At 33.3% G+C, this 19,113-nt stretch overlaps 2 protein-coding genes across 3 annotated transcripts; both read left to right on the top strand.

The window, feature by feature from the left end:
* The first annotated feature begins 1,132 nt into the window (after positions 1–1,132).
* Positions 1,133–10,483, top strand: LOC18107657 (phenylalanine--tRNA ligase beta subunit, cytoplasmic). Of its 2 annotated transcripts, none has more exons than XM_006371890.3 (20): positions 1,133–1,287; positions 1,388–1,443; positions 1,546–1,652; positions 1,742–1,871; positions 1,956–2,071; positions 2,164–2,230; positions 2,644–2,685; positions 3,176–3,217; positions 3,459–3,535; positions 4,230–4,356; positions 4,451–4,618; positions 6,223–6,351; positions 6,464–6,565; positions 6,710–6,844; positions 7,529–7,603; positions 8,070–8,177; positions 8,967–9,062; positions 9,144–9,227; positions 9,838–9,924; positions 10,209–10,483. In XM_006371890.3, the coding sequence occupies exons 1-19, from the start codon at positions 1,230–1,232 to the stop codon at positions 9,904–9,906; spliced, it is 1,788 nt and encodes a 595-aa protein (XP_006371952.1). In that variant the 5' UTR covers positions 1,133–1,229; the 3' UTR covers positions 9,907–9,924; positions 10,209–10,483. The 2 variants fall into 2 exon arrangements, with proteins under 2 accessions (XP_006371952.1, XP_024446542.1); XM_024590774.2 differs by having other exon boundaries at positions 10,202–10,483.
* A 6,530-nt stretch (positions 10,484–17,013) lies between these two features.
* Positions 17,014–18,990, top strand: LOC18107658 (60S ribosomal protein L31). The gene is made up of 3 exons (XM_006371892.2): positions 17,014–17,134; positions 17,206–17,329; positions 18,516–18,990. Exons 2-3 carry the CDS (start codon positions 17,247–17,249, stop codon positions 18,793–18,795), a joined length of 363 nt encoding a protein of 120 aa, XP_006371954.1. The 5' UTR covers positions 17,014–17,134; positions 17,206–17,246; the 3' UTR covers positions 18,796–18,990.
* The last annotated feature ends 123 nt before the right edge of the window (positions 18,991–19,113 follow it).

Raw genomic sequence — 19,113 nt, 5'->3', positions numbered from 1 at the left:
GGTATTAGATTCCAATTACTCTCAAGTTTATACGGCATCTTACAATGTCATGGGTCCTTTTACATTGGCTTTCCTTCGAGTTCTACATTACTTTTATTGTAGAATCGGTAACTAGTTCTGGGTTTTCCAGAAACTAAACATTCTTGGTTTTTTATGTTTCTGTTTGAATAACTGGTCGATTAATTCTAAGCTTTCCAAATATCGATCGATCGCTACCTCTAATGTTGTTTTGGTTGTATGTTCTTGGACTTTTCAATCTTCCTTTAACTTTTGCTTTGTTTTTCATGTTATCAAATGACAATTAGACCTAACAACAAGCCTTTATAATTTTTGAGGAATGCCTTTTATATTTCATACAGGTTTTTTATATATAATTACACTTATAAAAAAAAAGTTTGTCATCAGATAGTTTAAAAAAGATTTGTTAATGCACAAGTTAGTTATAGTTTACTGTTGATAGTAAAATAAAATAAAAAAATAAATTGAAGAGATAAATATAAATATATAAATATAAAATAAATTTATTTTTAAAATAATTCTAAAATAAATTTTTATTAAGGTATAAAAGGAATATTACTTTTATTTTCATTATATTCATTTCTTTAATCTTGAGACAGTAAACAAAAAAATGTTTAAGCAACAAATGCCAGGTATTATACATAGGCAAATCACAAGTTTAGGTTTTTTCTTTTGAAAAAACAAAAGATAAAACGTGTAATGAAGTTAAAAATAAAAAATAGTAAAAGAAAATATATATATAATAACATGTCAAGCATGTTTGGGAGTGTAGTTGCGGTTGCTTTTTACTCGGAAATGTATTAAAATAATATATATTTTTTATTTTTTAAAAATTATTTTTGATATTAATACATCAAAATAATTTAAAAACAAAAAAAAATTAATTTAAAAAAAATTTAATCTTTTTCAAAAACGCTTTTAAAACTAAAATTCAAACAAGGTTTTATAACAAAATATTTTTTAATTAAAAAAACTTTAAAATAGTTATTTTTAAATTTTTTATTTTATTTTTAATATCATTTAGAATTATAAAAAAACTTCTAAAAATTATTTTTTAGATTTAAAATAATTTTAAAAATATTTTAAATATTAAGTTGAATCACGTTATCTAAAAAGAAAAAACCCTACCAGTTTAGGGGAGTGGGGTTTACGAAGTTTTGGAACCAAAGAGCCATAGGAAGGGCAGCAGGAGCAGCAGCAGCAGCAGCAGCATGCCGACCGTTAGCGTGGGGAGAGATCGTTTGTTCGCAGCCCTAGGGAAATCTTACAGTAAGCTCATTGCTTTCTATCCATCTCTCTTTTGTTATTAATGAAATAAAGAAAAAAGAATCAATGATTTAATTGTTTCGTTGATTGTATTATACTATAGCACAAGAAGAGTTTGAGGATTTGTGCTTCAAGTTCGGTATCGAGCTCGACGATGTGGTGAGCCCTCCCTCACTCCAATTTCTTTTGATTGATGGTATTCACATTCCAAAAATCAATCAATTTGTGGTTTGTTTTTGAACTTTATGATGGTGATATCAGACTACTGAGAAAGCAATTATTAGAAAAGAGAGGCACTTGGATGAAGAGGATGAAGAAGTAGGTGATGATGAAGAAATCATTTACAAAATTGAAGTTCCTGCTAACAGGTTGCCTAGCTTAAGCTTACCACCCATTTTAATTTTGATTTGATAATTTATTTTATATGGGTTGGGTTTTCTGATTTATTTATTCTCAGATATGATTTGCTATGCCTTGAGGGGATCGCTCAAGCCCTCCGCATTTTTAACGAGGAGGAGCAGACGCCCACATATACACTTGCCAACATTACACAAGACTCAATGCTTAAGATGCATGTCCAACCAGAGGTATATATGTTTTCTTTTAATCTTTTTTCCTAATTGCCACAAACATCTATTTCACGGAGACTGGCACTGTCTCTGCTGCTGCAGACATCCTTGATTCGTCCCTTTGTGGTTTGTGCTGTTCTGAGAGATATTACATTTGATGAAGCAAGTTACAATAGCTTCATTGATCTCCAAGATAAGCTTCATCAAAACATTTGTAGGTAATGTTATTATTCTTATCCGAATCTTCTTTTATTATTCCTATCTCTCTCCCTCTCATAATGCTTGCATCCATCCTATTCATACGTTTTAGGCGGAGAACCCTAGTTGCAATTGGGACTCACGACTTGGATACATTACAAGGCCCTTTCACTTATGAGGTAGAATCAACATCTTTGAAATCATCTCTTCTTCACATACATCTTGTATTGTCAATGATGTAATGTTATACTGCAAGTCTGGAAGAAAAGTACCATGCAAGTCTTTTCTATAATTATAGTATGCACAGTAGATGCTTCTTGTAAGATGTGATTGCTTCAATGCTTTTGCAATGACGTTTTTAATGTGTCCAATTACATGTGGATAGTGGCCTTTGGATTTTGTTGTTGAAACTTCTTGAGTATTTTTCCTTTTTTCTTTATGGATACAATTGTTCGTTGCAAAGCACACCCATGTGGATTTTGCATGAGTCTCTTTGATAGGTTTTCTGGCTTTCATTTGCTCTTGAAAATCAAGCTTGTCTTACACGAAATTGAAGGAATGCGCAATAATGTTTTGTCTGCTTATTTTCCAGGCTTTGCATCCTGAAAACATAAATTTTGTACCACTGAAACAGGTAAGTTATGCTGTGAAATGTATTTTATTATTCTCATGTTTTGAACATATTCCCATCTGCACAGCAAAGGTGAGTATTGGCCATGTCATTGGAAATCCAGTTTATAATAGGGGGATTTGAATATCAGCGTGTCTTTTTCTCCCCCTTTGCTGAGTCTTATAGGTCTTTTTATGATTGTTCTTGGCACCATTTACTAGTAATGTGTTAGGTACGTCTTGTTCCTGATATGCTCTCGCTAAATATTTGAGTGTGCTTTCACATGCAGTGAATATCTGGAGTGAGAGTGCATACTTTTGGAGTTAGAAATCTATATAGGATGTCTTCTTAAACCCTATTCACATTCCATCGGGAGCTTCCTTGTGTTTCTTTTGGTGTCCAATTCTTTACTGCTGTTTTGCCTATTATCTGCTTTGTGCTTTACATTTTCAATGCAAAAATGTTTATGACTAACCTAATGGTGATTTCTTTGTCTTTGATTCTCGTAATTTAGGAGAAAAACTTCAGAGCTGATGAGCTGATGGAGTTTTACAAGGTGAATTTGATATTATGCTGTCTTCATTTTGCTGTCCATCAGTGATTTTGTCAAGTTTTGATATTGACTCTATTGTTAGTTTATGTTTGAACAATTGTGGCCTTGATGGTTCTGAGCCTATCCTTTGTTCATGATTTTATTGTAATTTGCAGGAATTAGAAAATTAAATTTTATACTAGGCACAAAAATTGCAACTTTTCCTTTTGTCTTGCTATGGGTTCTAATACTCATCACTTGGCAGTCTGATATGAAGCTGAAGAAGTTCTTACACATAATTGAGAATTCACCAGTGTATCCCATCATATATGATTCTAAAAGGTGTGAGTAGGTTTCTCAATGAAATCTTGTAATCATTATAATTTTGAATTCATTACTCTGTTTCTGTTCCTTTATTGAATGACATCTTTTATATAATTTGATTTAATGTTCAGTTTGCCTTATAGACCCTTGGTAAGAGAGATTCCTCACCCTATGGAGGATGTGAATGCACAAGTTAGATTTCTCCTGCACATCACCCTCCCTTCTCCCCATTTCAGGAATTAGGGTCCATATAGATTTTTCCTTTTGCTATTTCTTGCTTCCTTTTCATCCTTGGGCATTATTTGCCTCTCTATCTTAGTTTATGCTCCTATTTTAGTGAAGGATATCTTGTCAAAGAGGGCATGGATTTGAGCAAAGACAGATGAGGCAGAAACCTTAATTTTTTATTTGTATATATGTGGGGGGTCAATGAAATTAAGTTATGTCATTGTGCATCTGTTTTTCAAAAATGAGCAGCCTAGTCTTGTCTATTTTTCAGAGGGAGGCAGGGCAAAGCTGATATAAGCTGTTACGGAGACAACAGTCCTATTTGATGCCATTTTTTTTGGGATATCTTAGTGTATTTATTGAAATATTTCATTTGATCATTAAGTATGAATGCAATGCTCTTTTATAGCCTATGCATCTCTCATTTGTGCTTTAAGAATTTCTGATCATTCATGTATTGAGTATAGCATGTTTCTTTCTGCAGAACTGTTTTATCTCTACCACCAATTATTAATGGTGCACATTCAGCTATCACTCTGAAGACTAAGAATGTTTTCATTGAATGCACAGCCACTGATCTGACAAAGGCCAGTATTGTTTTGAACACAATGGTAAGAAACTGTGAAGTTCAGGTTTCGTTTTAATGGTTAGGTTGTGGTTGATACCTATTAGATTTATGTTCATGAATTTTCCTTGTTTTCTTAGGTAACAACTTTTTCAGCATATTGTCAAAGAAAATTTGAGGTGGAACCCGTTAAAGTGATATATTCTGATGGAAAGTCATACGTCTACCCTGATTTATCTGTCTATAACATGGAAGTTCCTCTTTCATATATCACTGGCTCAATTGGAGTCTCTTTGGCGGCTGAAAAGGTATTGTAATTCCTGTCATTCTTACACTTGTTACCAGGTTTGTGTTAAAACATGCAAGTGTGCGTGCATCTGCTTCATTTAAAAATGAAGTGCCAGCCCATTTTATGTCAGAATTGTCACTGATTGAATGATGTAGCAGAAGTAAACCAATTCGGCTTCTGATCATTTTAGGCTTAAATCTGAAATGATAATTGATGATGTCAAGTTTACTCATATTTCTGAAGCAAAAGACCATTGTCGATTGTTCAAATGTACAAAGCTTTGAAATGCACAGAACATTAAGAAAAATTAATACTTTGATTTTCCTTTGATTTGCAAATCTGCTCAATGACATCTGGAAGTATACTTGCACTTGGCTTTGCTGGGAAAAAAAAACAAGATTTACTGATCTAAGACATGATTTAGTGTACTGTATTTTACAGTCTGTCTGATTTCAATGAGCAAGATTATAATTTAACTTTGGATAGCTTTCAAGAAAATGCAGGTTGGTTCCTTGCATGTAAGCTTATATTCGATGGTAGCATGTTTAATTTTTGGTGATACTTTTATTAAGTGAGGATTAATATAGGCAATGCTCATTTCAAGCAAATGTTAATTTTGAATCTATCTATGATGAAGAACCACCAGCCACAGAATCATAAACTTCTTATTTTAGGAAGAAATTTAGAATTTAATTAGTTTCCTTTTTGTTATGTATTTTTGTAGAGACTATTGGTTAGTCTTTTATTCCTATTGGGTTTGGTTTTCCTATTCTCTATCAGGATTTTATTTTTCCTATTTTCTAGCTGCTTCGATGCCAGTAAATAGCACCCTGGTTAGACATTCAAGATGAGGGATTATTCAAATAACTTGAGTTTTCAGAGAATTAGTTTTCTTGGGTTGTGTTAGTTTGTTCTTCTCTTGGTTTGCCATAACTTTACATACAGTTTATATCAGGAGTATCAAGTTGGGGCAGAATTCAGTCTAGGATTATGTCTAGTTCGTTTGAGTCAGTGGCTTTCAGGTGAAGTCATCTACGATGTTTTAGCCGTGTAAAACAGAGATCAACAAATGCTGCTATTTGAAGTGTAATTTTATGTGCTATCAGTGTTGAGGAAAGAAAACAGATGTTTAGGCGGTGAAAATAATTAAGTTTCTGATTAGTTTTTAAAAATTACACAATTTGTTTGAAGCAGTTGAGATTTAAGAATTGTTAAGCTGTGTTCACAGCCATAGATTTCATGTTGATTCATTCTTTAGGATTGCACTTCCATAGGTCATTATCCTTGTACTCGTTACTTCTCCATTGTCATTTACCTTGAAATTTTTTAAGAAAAGTAAGAGTAAATCTTCTTGTTTTTTATTTTTTTCAATGACCATATCTAAATTACTTCTGTCTTGAATAAACCATTTCTCATCAGAGGATATTGTACAATACATGCCTTCTGTGCTTGGAGTTTCTGCACCTGATGGGTATATTAACCCTCTGGCATACTTTCTGGATTTTCTGTTAGCTATTTGTTTATGGATTATGGCATTTTATTGCTGACACTGTTCCATTGTCCATGCAAGAAAATTTGAGATTGTAATATTTGTTCTTTTGTAATTTTTTTCTTATCATTTAGGTCACTAGTTTATTAAATCGGATGCAATTGCGTGCTGAACATTCCGTATTTGATGACAACAAATGCAATATCAATGTATTAATACCTCCAACAAGAAGTGATGTTCTTCACCCTTGTGATGTTATGGAGGTAATTACAGCAATGGTTACTATTATACTGTCTTTAGAATATAGCCAGTTTGCATTCTTTCTTTTTGCGAATGACAAGACATCCTTTTATTTATTTATTTATTTTTCTCAAGGATGTTGCAATTGCATATGGGTATAATGACATTCCGAAGAGAAGGCTGCCATCCATGAAGCCACTGCCCCTGAATCAGCTTGAGGATCTTATCAGAGCAGAGGTACCAAAAGGGGATCTCTCTCTCATTCCCTCTCTCTCTAATTTTTGTGCTTTGCTAGCATTTTCTTCTTGTGGTTTTTATTATTCTACTTTGATTATCCTGGCTATTTTATTTTTATTTATTTGTTTTGTCTGTAATTTCTAGATTGCAATGAATGGGTTTACAGAGGTCTTAACATGGATTTTATGCTCTTATCGAGAGAATTTTGCCTCATTAAATCGAGAAGATGATCAATCAAGTGCAGTGATTATTGGAAATCCCCGTTCCTCGGATTTTGAGGTTTGTGCTGAATTGTCTTTGGTGATGTTCCAAGCCTACTATGTTTGCATGGTCTAGTTGGTGTTTGGTCATTCCAAACTCTTTGAACTGGCTTTCCTTCATCCTTGTTTTAACTTTTTTACCTGACTTGTGCCTCTACTTTTTCTTGTTTTGCTGCTAAGATTTTTGAACCAACAATCAAATTATTGTGTAGGTAAATTGTGTATTGGTGTTTGGACTATGGTTTTACCATATAGGGCCTGCATATTAAAACCCCTATATTTTTGTAATCTCATGTGATTGTGGAGTGTGGTTGATATCCTCTTCAAAAATCATTCTTTCAATTGGCAGATGTACTTATTTATATCTTAAAGATACATCCTTATGACTGTTAGACATCACTGGCATTTCACATGATCAGTTATGTATTGTGAATCAGAAACCAGTCGCTTTTGCAGTATTTGTGGTTAGGTAATAATGTGATTGTCTTAGAGTGTTCTGGTGTTGGAATGGAGAGAGTTCATACCAAGCTTGACATAATGGGCAGAAATTAACTGTCTGAATTGCTATGTTGGTTCCTATGACATTACATAGTCTACATAATCTTTGCAGCTTTTGCTTGCTACCTCTTTTGGCATATCTATCCATAATTTTTTCACCACGTATTAAAAGTTTAAAATTTTAGTTTCCTTTATATTCCTGTAGGTTGTCCGAACCAGCCTCATGCCTGGTGCTTTGAAAATTATCGGACATAACAAAGACCATCCTAAGCCAATCAAGGTACTTTTTTCTGGTTCCTGATAACCATTATTATTAGATAATTGTATATTTCTTATACTAGTTTGACAACTTGATTGGATAGACAAATCTTCTAACCTCTGGAGTGTGCTCAAATATCTATCAAGTATGATAAGGCTCCTGATATTTAATAGCAATATTATTTATCCTCAGTGGTAGGAGGAAGTCTCTTCACCTAACACAATAACTATCTAGGGCGCAATGTTTTTATGCACGTCCAAGATTGGTTCGTTAATGTGTTTTGAGTCCAGTTCCGTTGCACATCAGGAGTTTATTCTGTTCCTTTTAATGTGCACATTTGCACATCTTCCCCATTATGCTGTTGTTAGCTGCTTCCCCATTCGCACGTCCAAGATTGGTTCGTCAATAATAATTTTCTTGCTGTAATTATAAGTTCCTGCTTTTCGCTGTGTGTGGATCACTTCTCATGTTTGAAATTGGTCAATAGATTTTTGAAGTGGGTGACATAGCCCTATTGGATGAGAGTAAAGATGTTGGTGCAACAAACCGTCGCCATCTCGCAGCTTTGTATTGTGGCACAAACTCAGGATTTGAGGTGCAATTTCTTAAGTTGTTGAGCTTCGTTTCCAATACTGTATGGAATAGTTTTCATTGCAAGTTTTGAACATTAATTATTTGATCTCCCATCAGTTCATTGATTTTATTTCTTGTTTATTCGTTTCTTATTTTGATATCTTGTCCCCCATCAAAGATATGACAATTTGATTTTCTAATTTGAAGGCATGTCTTTGCTTTTACCAAACACTATTCAAATTCTTGTGCTTTTGTGCAGCCATTTTCTAGCCCAAGGATTCAAGTGTGATTTTGTGAATATGTAAAGGGGCCAAAATGTAATTTCAGTAATTGCTGGGAGGCGAGTGTTTTTCTAGCTAGAATTAGGAAGCATAAAGTATCTCATGCTTAGCAAATTTTAAGTTTTTTGCTCATGTTTTTTTCAATTCTAAATTGAAGTGTTCTTTTTAAGAGTCAAACTCCATTTGCATCAGCAATATTGCAAGCCTGTAAATATGCTTATTATTTTCTAATTCCAGCATACACAATTTTTTGAGTAAAATTGCAGCCAATTTCTTTAATTGTTTGGACAGCGTGAGGCTTTAATCAATGGAGTGCTTTCTTAACACTACAAGTGTGCAGCTAGTATTTCTTTGAGCTCTACTCCTTGATAAACCTAAAATTCTACAACCCTAAACTCCAAGAAAAATCATTTGAAGACTTTACCCCTATACTGCTCCACATTCAGCAATTTGTCTCTGAATTTTGTCACTCTTGTAGAATTTATAAAGACTATTAAGTTAATGGATGGCATTTTAAACCTTGTTTGCAGCTTATTCACTCTTTGGTGGACAGAATCATGGAAGTGATGGGAACCCCTTTCGTCCCGATTGGTGACAATACAGGTTACTACATAGAGCGGTCAAATGTAAGTATTTTGTGTAGCTATTGCTTCAGGTCACTGGTATTCTTGGTTATGATACCTACCCTTTTTTGGTATTTACTGAAGGAACCTGAATTTCTTCCGGGTAGACAAGCTAGCATCATTTACAAAGGGAAGCATTTTGGCAATTTTGGTATTGTGCACCCCCAGGTATCTAGCGATCTCATGCATAGAAGAACTTTTTATATGCACTGTGATTTCCATCATAATAGTCAGTAACTAGTACTGTTGTGTGCCTCTATCAATTTGCTAAAATCTGGAATGTGTTGTAAATTTTATTGAGTATGCCTTTATCGATGAAAGTGATTATTCTAGTCTTGCATTTTTTATTGTGTACTGTAACAAATTGTTATATACAGTTGCACAGTGTTCCAGAAGTGATTTTTAGTGAAAACAGTGATGTGTAATGTTTTGTTGTTCATACATTTGTGGATAATATTTTATATAATTGGTAGTATTTTTGGTGGCTGGCAGCAGCTATTTATTATGATTTTTGGTGGTGGTGAAAGGTATTGTTTGAACGCAGTATTCTTTTTTTTTTTTTTTTTGAATTTAAGCTTTATTTTATGCTGACATCAGTGCAATAAATGAAAAATGAATTTCGGAGTTGGTTTATGGAAAACAGATGGGCCTTGCTTAATACACTATAGAGATGTCTTCCATTCAGAAGTTACAACGATTCAATTTTCTGCAAGTTCTCTTTTTCTGCAACTCCTTTTGTATGGTTTAAACATCCTTCTGATTTGCTATGATCACTCAGGTCTTGAACAACTTCGTCATTACTGATCCATGTTCCTTCTTGGAAATCGACATTGAGCATTTCTTGTAAGGTGTAGTCATTACAAATGTAAGTAATTGTTATTTTCCTTATTTCAAGGATATTTTTCTTGAGAGCTTATAGTTTTTTTGAGCGATGTTACCTGTACTCTTGTGTGGGTGTCTGATATCCATGAGCTGGGCTTAGTGTGCTCCCACCAGACTGCGTATGCATGCACACCAATCAGCTCACTGGTGTTGGACAAATGCTAGTGTCAGTAGCATTTCCCAGATCAGTTTTTAGCATTCTTGTTATTGTTTTTTTTTTTTTTTTTTCTTTTCATTTTCTGCTTTTCTTGCTCCTCAAGCATGCAGATACATTGGCCAATTGGTAGTTTGGCGCATCCACTGCGCAAGACATGTTATGCCTGAGATGGTGATTTTGCAGCCTAGAAGCCGCCGGAGAGGAATTACTGGCCAACACCTGCAAGTACTTTGTTTTATTTGACAATTCATTTTCTTAGACAGCTAATGAAATTATTGGCATTGACTTTTATGCAATTAAAACTCTTTGATTTTGATGTAAAATACTTAATGATGTATTGCTTAGGACTTTACTTGATAGCAGATGCTGTGGCCATTTCGTTTCATATTCTGATTTCTCTCAAAATTTGACTAATACTTTTCTTTCATTTTAAACACTGCTCTTACATGAGGGAGATTTGTAGGCTAGCTGTCTGGTCAGTCACCTTCGACTCTGCATTTTTTTTACACGAAGGCAACGGCTAGCTGTTTTTTAGCTGAATCTTAACTAAAATAGCTAGAAAGTCATTTCAGCTAGCTCTCATTTATACTGTCTAAAATAGAGTCAAATATTTTATTATTCAAATTATATGTTTTTTTTTTTGTTGTTAATTCCTTTCAAGTTATTTTAAAGAATTTTCTAATTATTTAGTGACACTTTTGAAAATTAATGTTTTTATTATAGTAGAATTTAAAAATAAGAAAAAAGAAGATGCACACGCTTAAAGATATAATTAAAATTTAAAAGTTAATATTTTCATTTGACACGTTGAAATATTTAGTTAATCAAATGTTGAGGCATGCTTGTTGAATCTATTAATATCGTTTGATCTTCATCTTGTTATTTCAATAAAAGTTTTGGGTGATTATTTTTTGTTCGGTTCGGTTTTTATAAAAAAAAATGACCAAATTGAAATTTGTTTTTTAAACTGAAACAGGTTCAAACCGACCGGTTTTGGTTCGGTTTGGTTTTTTAGGACAAAAACCAGTTCAAACTGATTTGGCTTGGTTTTTTTGGTTTGGCTCGGTTTTTTCCGATTTGGCTAGGTTTTTTCCAGTTTAGCTCGGTTTTTTTCGGTTTGGGTTCGGTTCGGTTTTTTTGGTTTTAGACTTATAAAACCGAAACCGAACTGGTCGGTTTTTTTAAAATTTTAATTGGTTTTTTTTCACGGTTTAATTTTTTCGGTTATTTTTTTCGATTTTCTTGGTTTTTTTGTTTTTTCGCTCACCTCTAATATCAACATTGTCTCGTTATGTGTTTGCCTTTAATGTTTTGTCTTTGCTTCTTTTTTTTCTCCCTCTAAATCACATGTGTTTTTCATGAATTTCTATTTTTTTTATGTTTGTTTTTATTTTATAATCTTTATAATCCTTTATAATTCTCTAAAATCGATCCAATATAAAAACTTATGCTACTCTTATTTTTTTTATCTATCTATCTATCTATCTCTTTATATTCCTACGATATCATTATCTTCTAAATTGATTGAATTTTGAGAAAGAGTAGAATAAGTATGGAAGTTGCATTTTTAATATTTTTGGCTTCTGTAAGCTCCAAACAAAAGCTCCAGAGTGGCCTAGTTGTTTTTGATAAGTGTTTTTAAAAAAATTTGAATTTTTTTTTTATTATTTTCTTTACTTTTAATTTAATATTTTTTTGGTGTTTTTAAATCATTTTGATGCGCAAATATCAAAAATAATTTTTAAAAAATAATAAAAAATATTATTTTAATATATTTCTAAATAAAAATATTTTAAAAAACAACCACAATCATACTAAAACAGGCTCACACGAGCAATGCTACAATCTCCTCGTTTCATGCTACTGTGAATTCTATAAATTGAAGAGTGCAACAGTACTCACTAAATGTAGCGAGTATTGTTGACAAAGAAAATTATTATTATTATTATTATTTTATCTGCATACACTTAAAGAAATAATTAAAGTTTAAATAATACATACTAATTAAAATCACAATTATGTTATTTAGCTAATATTTATATTTAACGCATCTCGTAATATTCAATTAAATATTGAGATATATTTATCAACATTATTCTGTGAAAGCCACCTATTAAATAGGAAGTGTTTATTATTTTTTAATTTGTGAAATCTCAAAACGTACACCCGATATTCTTTTTTTTTTGGTAACCCGGAGTGTCCGGGTCAGCTTACGCACACCACAACTAATTCTCGGACCCACTGAACACCCTGCAAGCCCAATAGACAAGTAAAACACCGTGGGGATAACAAACGTACACACTGAAACTCGAACCCAAGAGGTAAAGGCAAAAAAACCTTGCCAATACTGCTGGGCCACCGAGCCTCGATGTGTATACCCTATGTTCTTCACCCCTTGAAGCATACTGGAATGAAGGAGAAAATTACATATAATATTTGCGCTTAAAGAACATAGCTGCCACGTCACAAAAAAATATTGACTTTATTGACATATAAAAAGAGGCTTACCTGGACTTGAAAAACAAGCGGGATTAGGGTTTCTTTATACTTGAAAATTGAAAAACAAATTACAGCTTAATTACTTTGCCCAATTGAAGGGGGGAAAAAGAGAAGGAAGGAGAGCACTATCCGAATCCAAATCAAGAGAAAATCAAAGTCTCACTGAAAATAAGTTCGATTCAGAAATTTTCAAGGAACCTGGGTAATTATAGAATCAATTTGTCAATGCTATTGTAATGTTCAAGATTGTTAAAATCGCGATTCAACTCGTAAAATCGATTTTACGAGTCAATATAGGCTAAACGTGCTAAATCGTTCATAAAACTCGAAAATGAGTAAAATCGGGTTAAAATCGGGTGAAATCGTGCAAAAACACGATTTCACCACCGATTTTACGTGTTTGGCACAAAACAGCAATTGTGAGCCACTGTTCCCTCCAGCTCCAGGTGTCAAGCGAGTATTGGCAGAATATAACATTATAACTCATGACTTACGTTTTTCTCCAAATGATTTATTTGTTGTTTGTAGTGTTTTCCTCTCTGTCCCATAAGCTCTGAAAAATAAACAAGTAAACCATTTTCAAAATCAGAACCTAGTTTTCTGTCAAACCATTATGTCAAAGTGTTTTCCTCTCTAGTTATCTACTGTGAACCCAGTTTTCTGCCATCAATATAACATTCAAAATCAAAACATTTTTTGTTATCGAAACACTGTTATCAAAACAAATTCACAGACTTGTTTAACAGACTTTGTTATCGAAACACTGTTATCAAAACAAATTCACAGACAACTTTAACAAAACAAAACACTGCTAAACAACAGTCAAACGTACTCAACTCAAGCATTCACAAACATTTAGCAAACACTGTTATCAAAAAATTCACAGACTTGTTTTCGAAACCTAACCCATCAAACTCACAGACTTGTTTTTTGTTATCGAAACCTAGCCCATCAAAAAATAAAAATTCAAACAGTTGTGTAAATTGTAAAATTCATAGTTCTCTGCAAATTCACTGTGACTGGGATTCAGTGAGAGACCCATGACATAGGGGACATGGACATGTCTGCAATTTTACAAATAAATTACTCTATACTCTAAATCATGATGCTATTTGTAGAAGGTGAAAAAAAAAAAATAGAATAATTTACGATAGCTGGTGGAGACTAGAGAGCCGTCGTTGTTGTTGTCTGAAATTTGGATCTCACGGTGGCTGGTGAAAAAGAGGTTGTTGGTGGTGGACCGGTGGTTGATTGTTGGAACTTGGATGGCTGAGAGAAGGAGAATAAGGATTTAGTGACTTAGGGATTTTGATTTTTTTTCCTGTACTGTGTTGTGTGAAAGTCGATGAAGAAAGATGAAGATTGAAGAAAGAACGTGTTACCTGTTACGTGTTAATTGTTTGCTTTTGTTCTGTGTGTGACTGTGTATACTGTGTAATAGCCAATAGGCCAATACTCGCTTGACACCTGGAGCTGGAGGGAACAGTGGCTCACAATTGCTGTTTTGTGCCGACCGCGTAAAATTGGTGGTGAAATCGCGTTTTTGCGCGATTTCACCTGATTTTAACGATTTTACCTGATTTTATCCATTTCCGAGTTTATGAACGATTTAGCACATTTAGCCTATATTGACTCGTAAAATCGTACGATTTTACGAGTTGAATCGCGATTTTAACAACTTTGGTGTCAACTTTTCATTTCAATCATCCATAAGCTCTAACCTTTCCCACTAATAACATAAAAAGGTGCAACAACTAACAATATATTTTATAGGTTACTTGTACAATAAAGTAATAATTTTCCATGATTAGTCCTACTGCAACTTTGCGCTACACAAGGTAATCTCATATAATCGAGGTATATAAATACTTTGGGCCACTAAGTAAGCACATGAAACACAAGACTACAGAACAAACAACACAACTATACACGATATTTACTTTCCTAAGCTCTTGCTCTTTTAATTATATTTATTGACTTAAGTATTAGAGAGTCTCTTATCATGATATAGGACTTGTTCTTACTGGAAAGTGTAGAACAACAAGCTCATACACTTTAGCCTAAGACACAACCACAAGAAGCTTAAATCTAATTTGAGATTTTTACAACTTCATCAAAAGCTTTCCTATGTCGCTGGAACAAAAGATCTTTCAGAAGTACTCTTTATAATGAAGTTCAAAGTGATCAAGAAACTACCAAATGTATGGAAAAGAAGTTTCACAAAATTGTTGAAGAAACTTATATGATTTTGAGTTAGTATTTGGTAATATCCATTAAGTCCTTTCATTTTCTAACCTTATTGTTGTCTAGCTGCATGTACCAACTCAGCACAACTTCACTCAGACTTTCTTAGAAGAAATTGATCGACAACTTCTCATCATCCATGACCTCCACTATTTTGTTGCAGTACACTTTCATTTACGACATAGAACACCATGTATTAGTATGTTTAGTGAATTATGGAACTTTAAGATTTTTAGAAACCACAACTTTCAGGACTAAACATATTTCCACAACTTTTACCACGTCATAAAGATTTGTCCCTTCAATAGCTTTAAGCCTTTTCTATGGTAGATAACTCATTGAAATCAACATTTTTTATTATCTTTATTTTTTGGGACTCATTAGTCATCAAGTCCACAATGATTGGTGCTTATAAGGGAGGAACAAGCTGTATGAAAAGAAAGTAGGTAGCAAATTGAAACTCAAGCGTTGTGTCATTTTCTCTTAGGTTTTGTGAATAAAGACAAAAAAGATTGCTTACACTGGTGTTTTTTGTGTATCGACTATAGACTGTGTTAAGGGTCCTATTACTAAGTTAGACTATGAAACTTTTGGTGGATTAAACTGTAAGGTTAGCTTAAGCAGATTGGCAAGCCTATCGATATCTCATTTAAGACTATTAATCTCGGTTTGGTCTTAGGTCTCTAATTGGGCTCTCTCTTTGTTCTGCATTCACCTCTTGTAGAGTTAATTGTTATGAATTTTAAAATGTTAAATTTTAGAAGGACTTATATCTCACTTGAATAATTAGAATGTATATAAATGAATGGAATGTTTTAATAGATGAAAAATGTTGCATTGAATATGTATGTACATTATTTATTCAGTTTTTCATTTAATTGTTAGTTTGGTAACTATAAAGACAGACTAGATTGAATTTTCTTGAGAATTTCTCACTAGAAACTCTAAACCTATAGGAACCTGAATCATCTATAAGTATGAAACAAAGTGAGAATACTCTTTTTTATTAATCCAAAATGTTTGATTATAATGACAAAGCTTGATACATTATGAATTTCCTGAAGAAATTGCCCTAAACAAGACTGTTTTACTCCTTCCAAGGTTTCATGTTGGAATATTATGCAATTTGGTCGAGTCCATCTCTAACTTCACTGAAGAGTGAAGAGTTATAGGGAAGCACCTTGAGTGACTAGCTTACCTCCTACTATATATTGTGCATTGTTCCTCAATTTTATAACATAGGCTTGAGCCTTCTCAGCTTGTAAATGATAGTGTATGGTCTTAAATGCCTGCTTTTCTTACTTTCTTTCTACATTTTCTTTTGCCAACATCAAGGGCCACTCAACAAAAAAGAACTAATCGATTTGCTCATTTAGAAAGGCAATTATTCTCTCTTGTTGATGACTGTATTATCCACAAAGTGTTTCATTTACCTCTTTCAATTTTGATATCCTCTTTTAAGCCTTAAATGCCTCTCCCATTACTTAAGATTTATTATAGTATAATATATATATATATATATATATATATATATATATATATATATATATATATTATACTATAATAAATCAATTTCTCTCCTTAAATTAAGAAAAAAATTTCCAGATTTTTATTTTTCAATAATATGCATCGTATAGACTTTATGAAATTACATTTTTGGAAGAATTTTTTTTTTCAAATGAGGTTAATTAAGATAAATTATCTGAAAATTTCAATATGCTTCGAAGTTAATTTTACTATATTTATGTTTTAATATAAATTTAATAAAAGAACTTGTAATAATTCACGAGATTAATTACTCGTATCATTTAATTAGGTTAATTGTATTTCTCGTATTCTATAATTAATTTGGTTATTTTATTAGGAATACGAGTATGATTATATACTGTAAATAAAATAATTTATTTTAAAAAATATCTTACTTTTGGTTATGTTAATAAAAACTACTTGAAAATAGCTGTCATCTATTTGAAAAATAAAAGGACAATAATTAATTGAGGTGAAGCCCATGATCTATTGAGGTTAAGCAGATGGGTATAAATGGAAAGCGAACAAGTGTATTGACTATTGTGGGTGATTATGGGCCAGCGGCCTGCGGGCCAGAGGCCCAGAGAGCCTTGCGACGGACGTCCATAACAACAACTGAGAGGATAAAAAAGTCATTTCGTTTATTATAGATGAATATTGACGGTTGACAAGCTAGGGTTTTCTTTCTTACTTGGGCCATTTTAAGTGGAAGCTCTGCCTCGGTAGCGCCTCTCTCCCAAACATCTGCCTTCTTTCAAACACTAAGGTCTCTCTCCGTCTCTCGCTTACATTCGAGTTATTTTGTTTATTATTGATCTTTGCAAATTTGTAATGCAGGCAACTCAGTCAACACATTGAAGGGAAAGAGAAAGTGAAGAATGGTGGAGAAAACAAAGGGGAGAAAGGAGGAGGTGGTCACTAGAGAATACACCATTAACCTCCACAAGCGTTTACATGGCTGGTATTATTTTCTTCTCTTTTCTTTTTGGCTATGATTTTTTTTTTTTTTTTACTCTTCTTACATTTCTTTTTGTGCAATTTTTGCTGCTTCAAGGTTCAAAGTTTATTATTTGGCTATATTCATTTTTGTTTGTAAATAAAGTAGGTTCTATAAAAATGGGTATTTGTAAGTAATGATGGTGCGTTATAGAGATGAGGCAATGCCTTAGTTTTTCCCACCGGATATATAACAGGCTTTGGAATAGTTATGTATTCGCATTTAGAGAAGTAAGTGTAATTCCGTTAAGGATTCTGGATTGCGAAAGGTTTAATCTAGTTTTATGGGATAATATGATCACTTTTCGAGAGATGTGCTGTAACCTTTTACAAAATACAAAATCTAAAGGTATTTTCTCCCAATTTTCTTCTGTTAAATGATTTGATTAGACGACAATGGAAAGATTAGAAGTTAAGAATCACTGATATTTCCGTTGACCAGTGACCTTCCTCCCTTTCGGGTTACAAAGGAGAGTTTTGAACTTGAGACCACATGGGAGGAGGGAGGACAATAATGCCAGTTTAGTTACAGCTCATTCATGGTTATTGAATAGTTTACTTTCTTGCATCTCCATGGATTGCTATTTCAGGGTTTTTCCAATAGTTTCGTAAATGGGCACTCAGCTTGATCTAAAAGCACTACAAGTAATTTCCCCTTAATTTTTCTTTTTGCTTATTAACATGCCTAGTTCACCCTGTTGTATGTTTCTTTCTTTGTTTCTTTCTTCGTGTAAATCTTGGAGAATAGAATTTAAGCAGTCATGGGTTGGGAGCCTTAGCAATTCCTTTAGTCACCTGGTTCCTTGTGCACATGGGGCTGCTGATGATTTGTGTGGGAACAAAAATTATTGTATTCTCATTGCAATAAGAAAAATTGTTTGCTACTTTGTTGGGTGTGCATAATTTTTCCTTCACCAAAGTTAGGTATTGATCTTTGCTGATACATGTTTGTTTGCACACATTCTGCTATTAGATATCATTAGGATGTTTCTGCATGGATTTGGATGGTGTTACACTCCCATTTTCAATTGCTGCCTTTAAACCTAGTGGATAGGAATATGTGGAATCTTTAGTTCATTGCAATTTTCTATTGTGACATCAAATAAACTATTATTAAGCACTGAAATATTATGTCTGATTTTGTGTAACAGCACCTTCAAGAAGAAGGCTCCTAAGGCCATAAAAGAGATTAGGAAGTTCGCTCTGAAGGCTATGGGAACTAAGGATGTGAGAGTGGATGTGAAGCTGAACAAACACATCTGGAGCAGAGGGATTCGAAGTGTTCCAAGGAGGATCAGGGTTCGCATTTCTCGCAGGAGAAATGATGATGAAGATGCAAAGGAAGAGCTCTACTCCCTTGTAACTGTTGCAGAACTCCCACCAGAAGGAACGAAGGGGCTTGGTACCAAGGTTATTGAAGAGGATGATTGATTCTTCTACTAGTGTTTTAAGAAACACCATTTTAGGCTAAAGGTTTAATGGGAGTCTGGTCGACTGTTGAGTGTTTTCAGACAGATCAGTTTTATTCAGATAACTAGTATCGTTGTTATTTACCATCTGGATTGCTAGACTTTGTTACTTGTGGTTGTGTTTATTGAGGTTAATTGCTAGTGCTCTTTGCCATGATTTTCCTTTTTTTTTTTTTTTTTTCTGGAACATATAGAGCTTTGGCATTCCATCGTACCATGCGTCCATGGCATTCCATTGACCCACTTTCGATTGGTGGGTGAAAAACTGGGTGGCTTCTGC

The sequence above is a fragment of the Populus trichocarpa genome, chromosome 18 (assembly GCF_000002775.5).
Source record: "Populus trichocarpa isolate Nisqually-1 chromosome 18, P.trichocarpa_v4.1, whole genome shotgun sequence".
Lineage (NCBI taxonomy): Eukaryota > Viridiplantae > Streptophyta > Magnoliopsida > Malpighiales > Salicaceae > Populus > Populus trichocarpa.
Note: the sequence above shows the minus strand (reverse complement) of the source record. Positions and strands in the feature narration are given on the sequence as shown.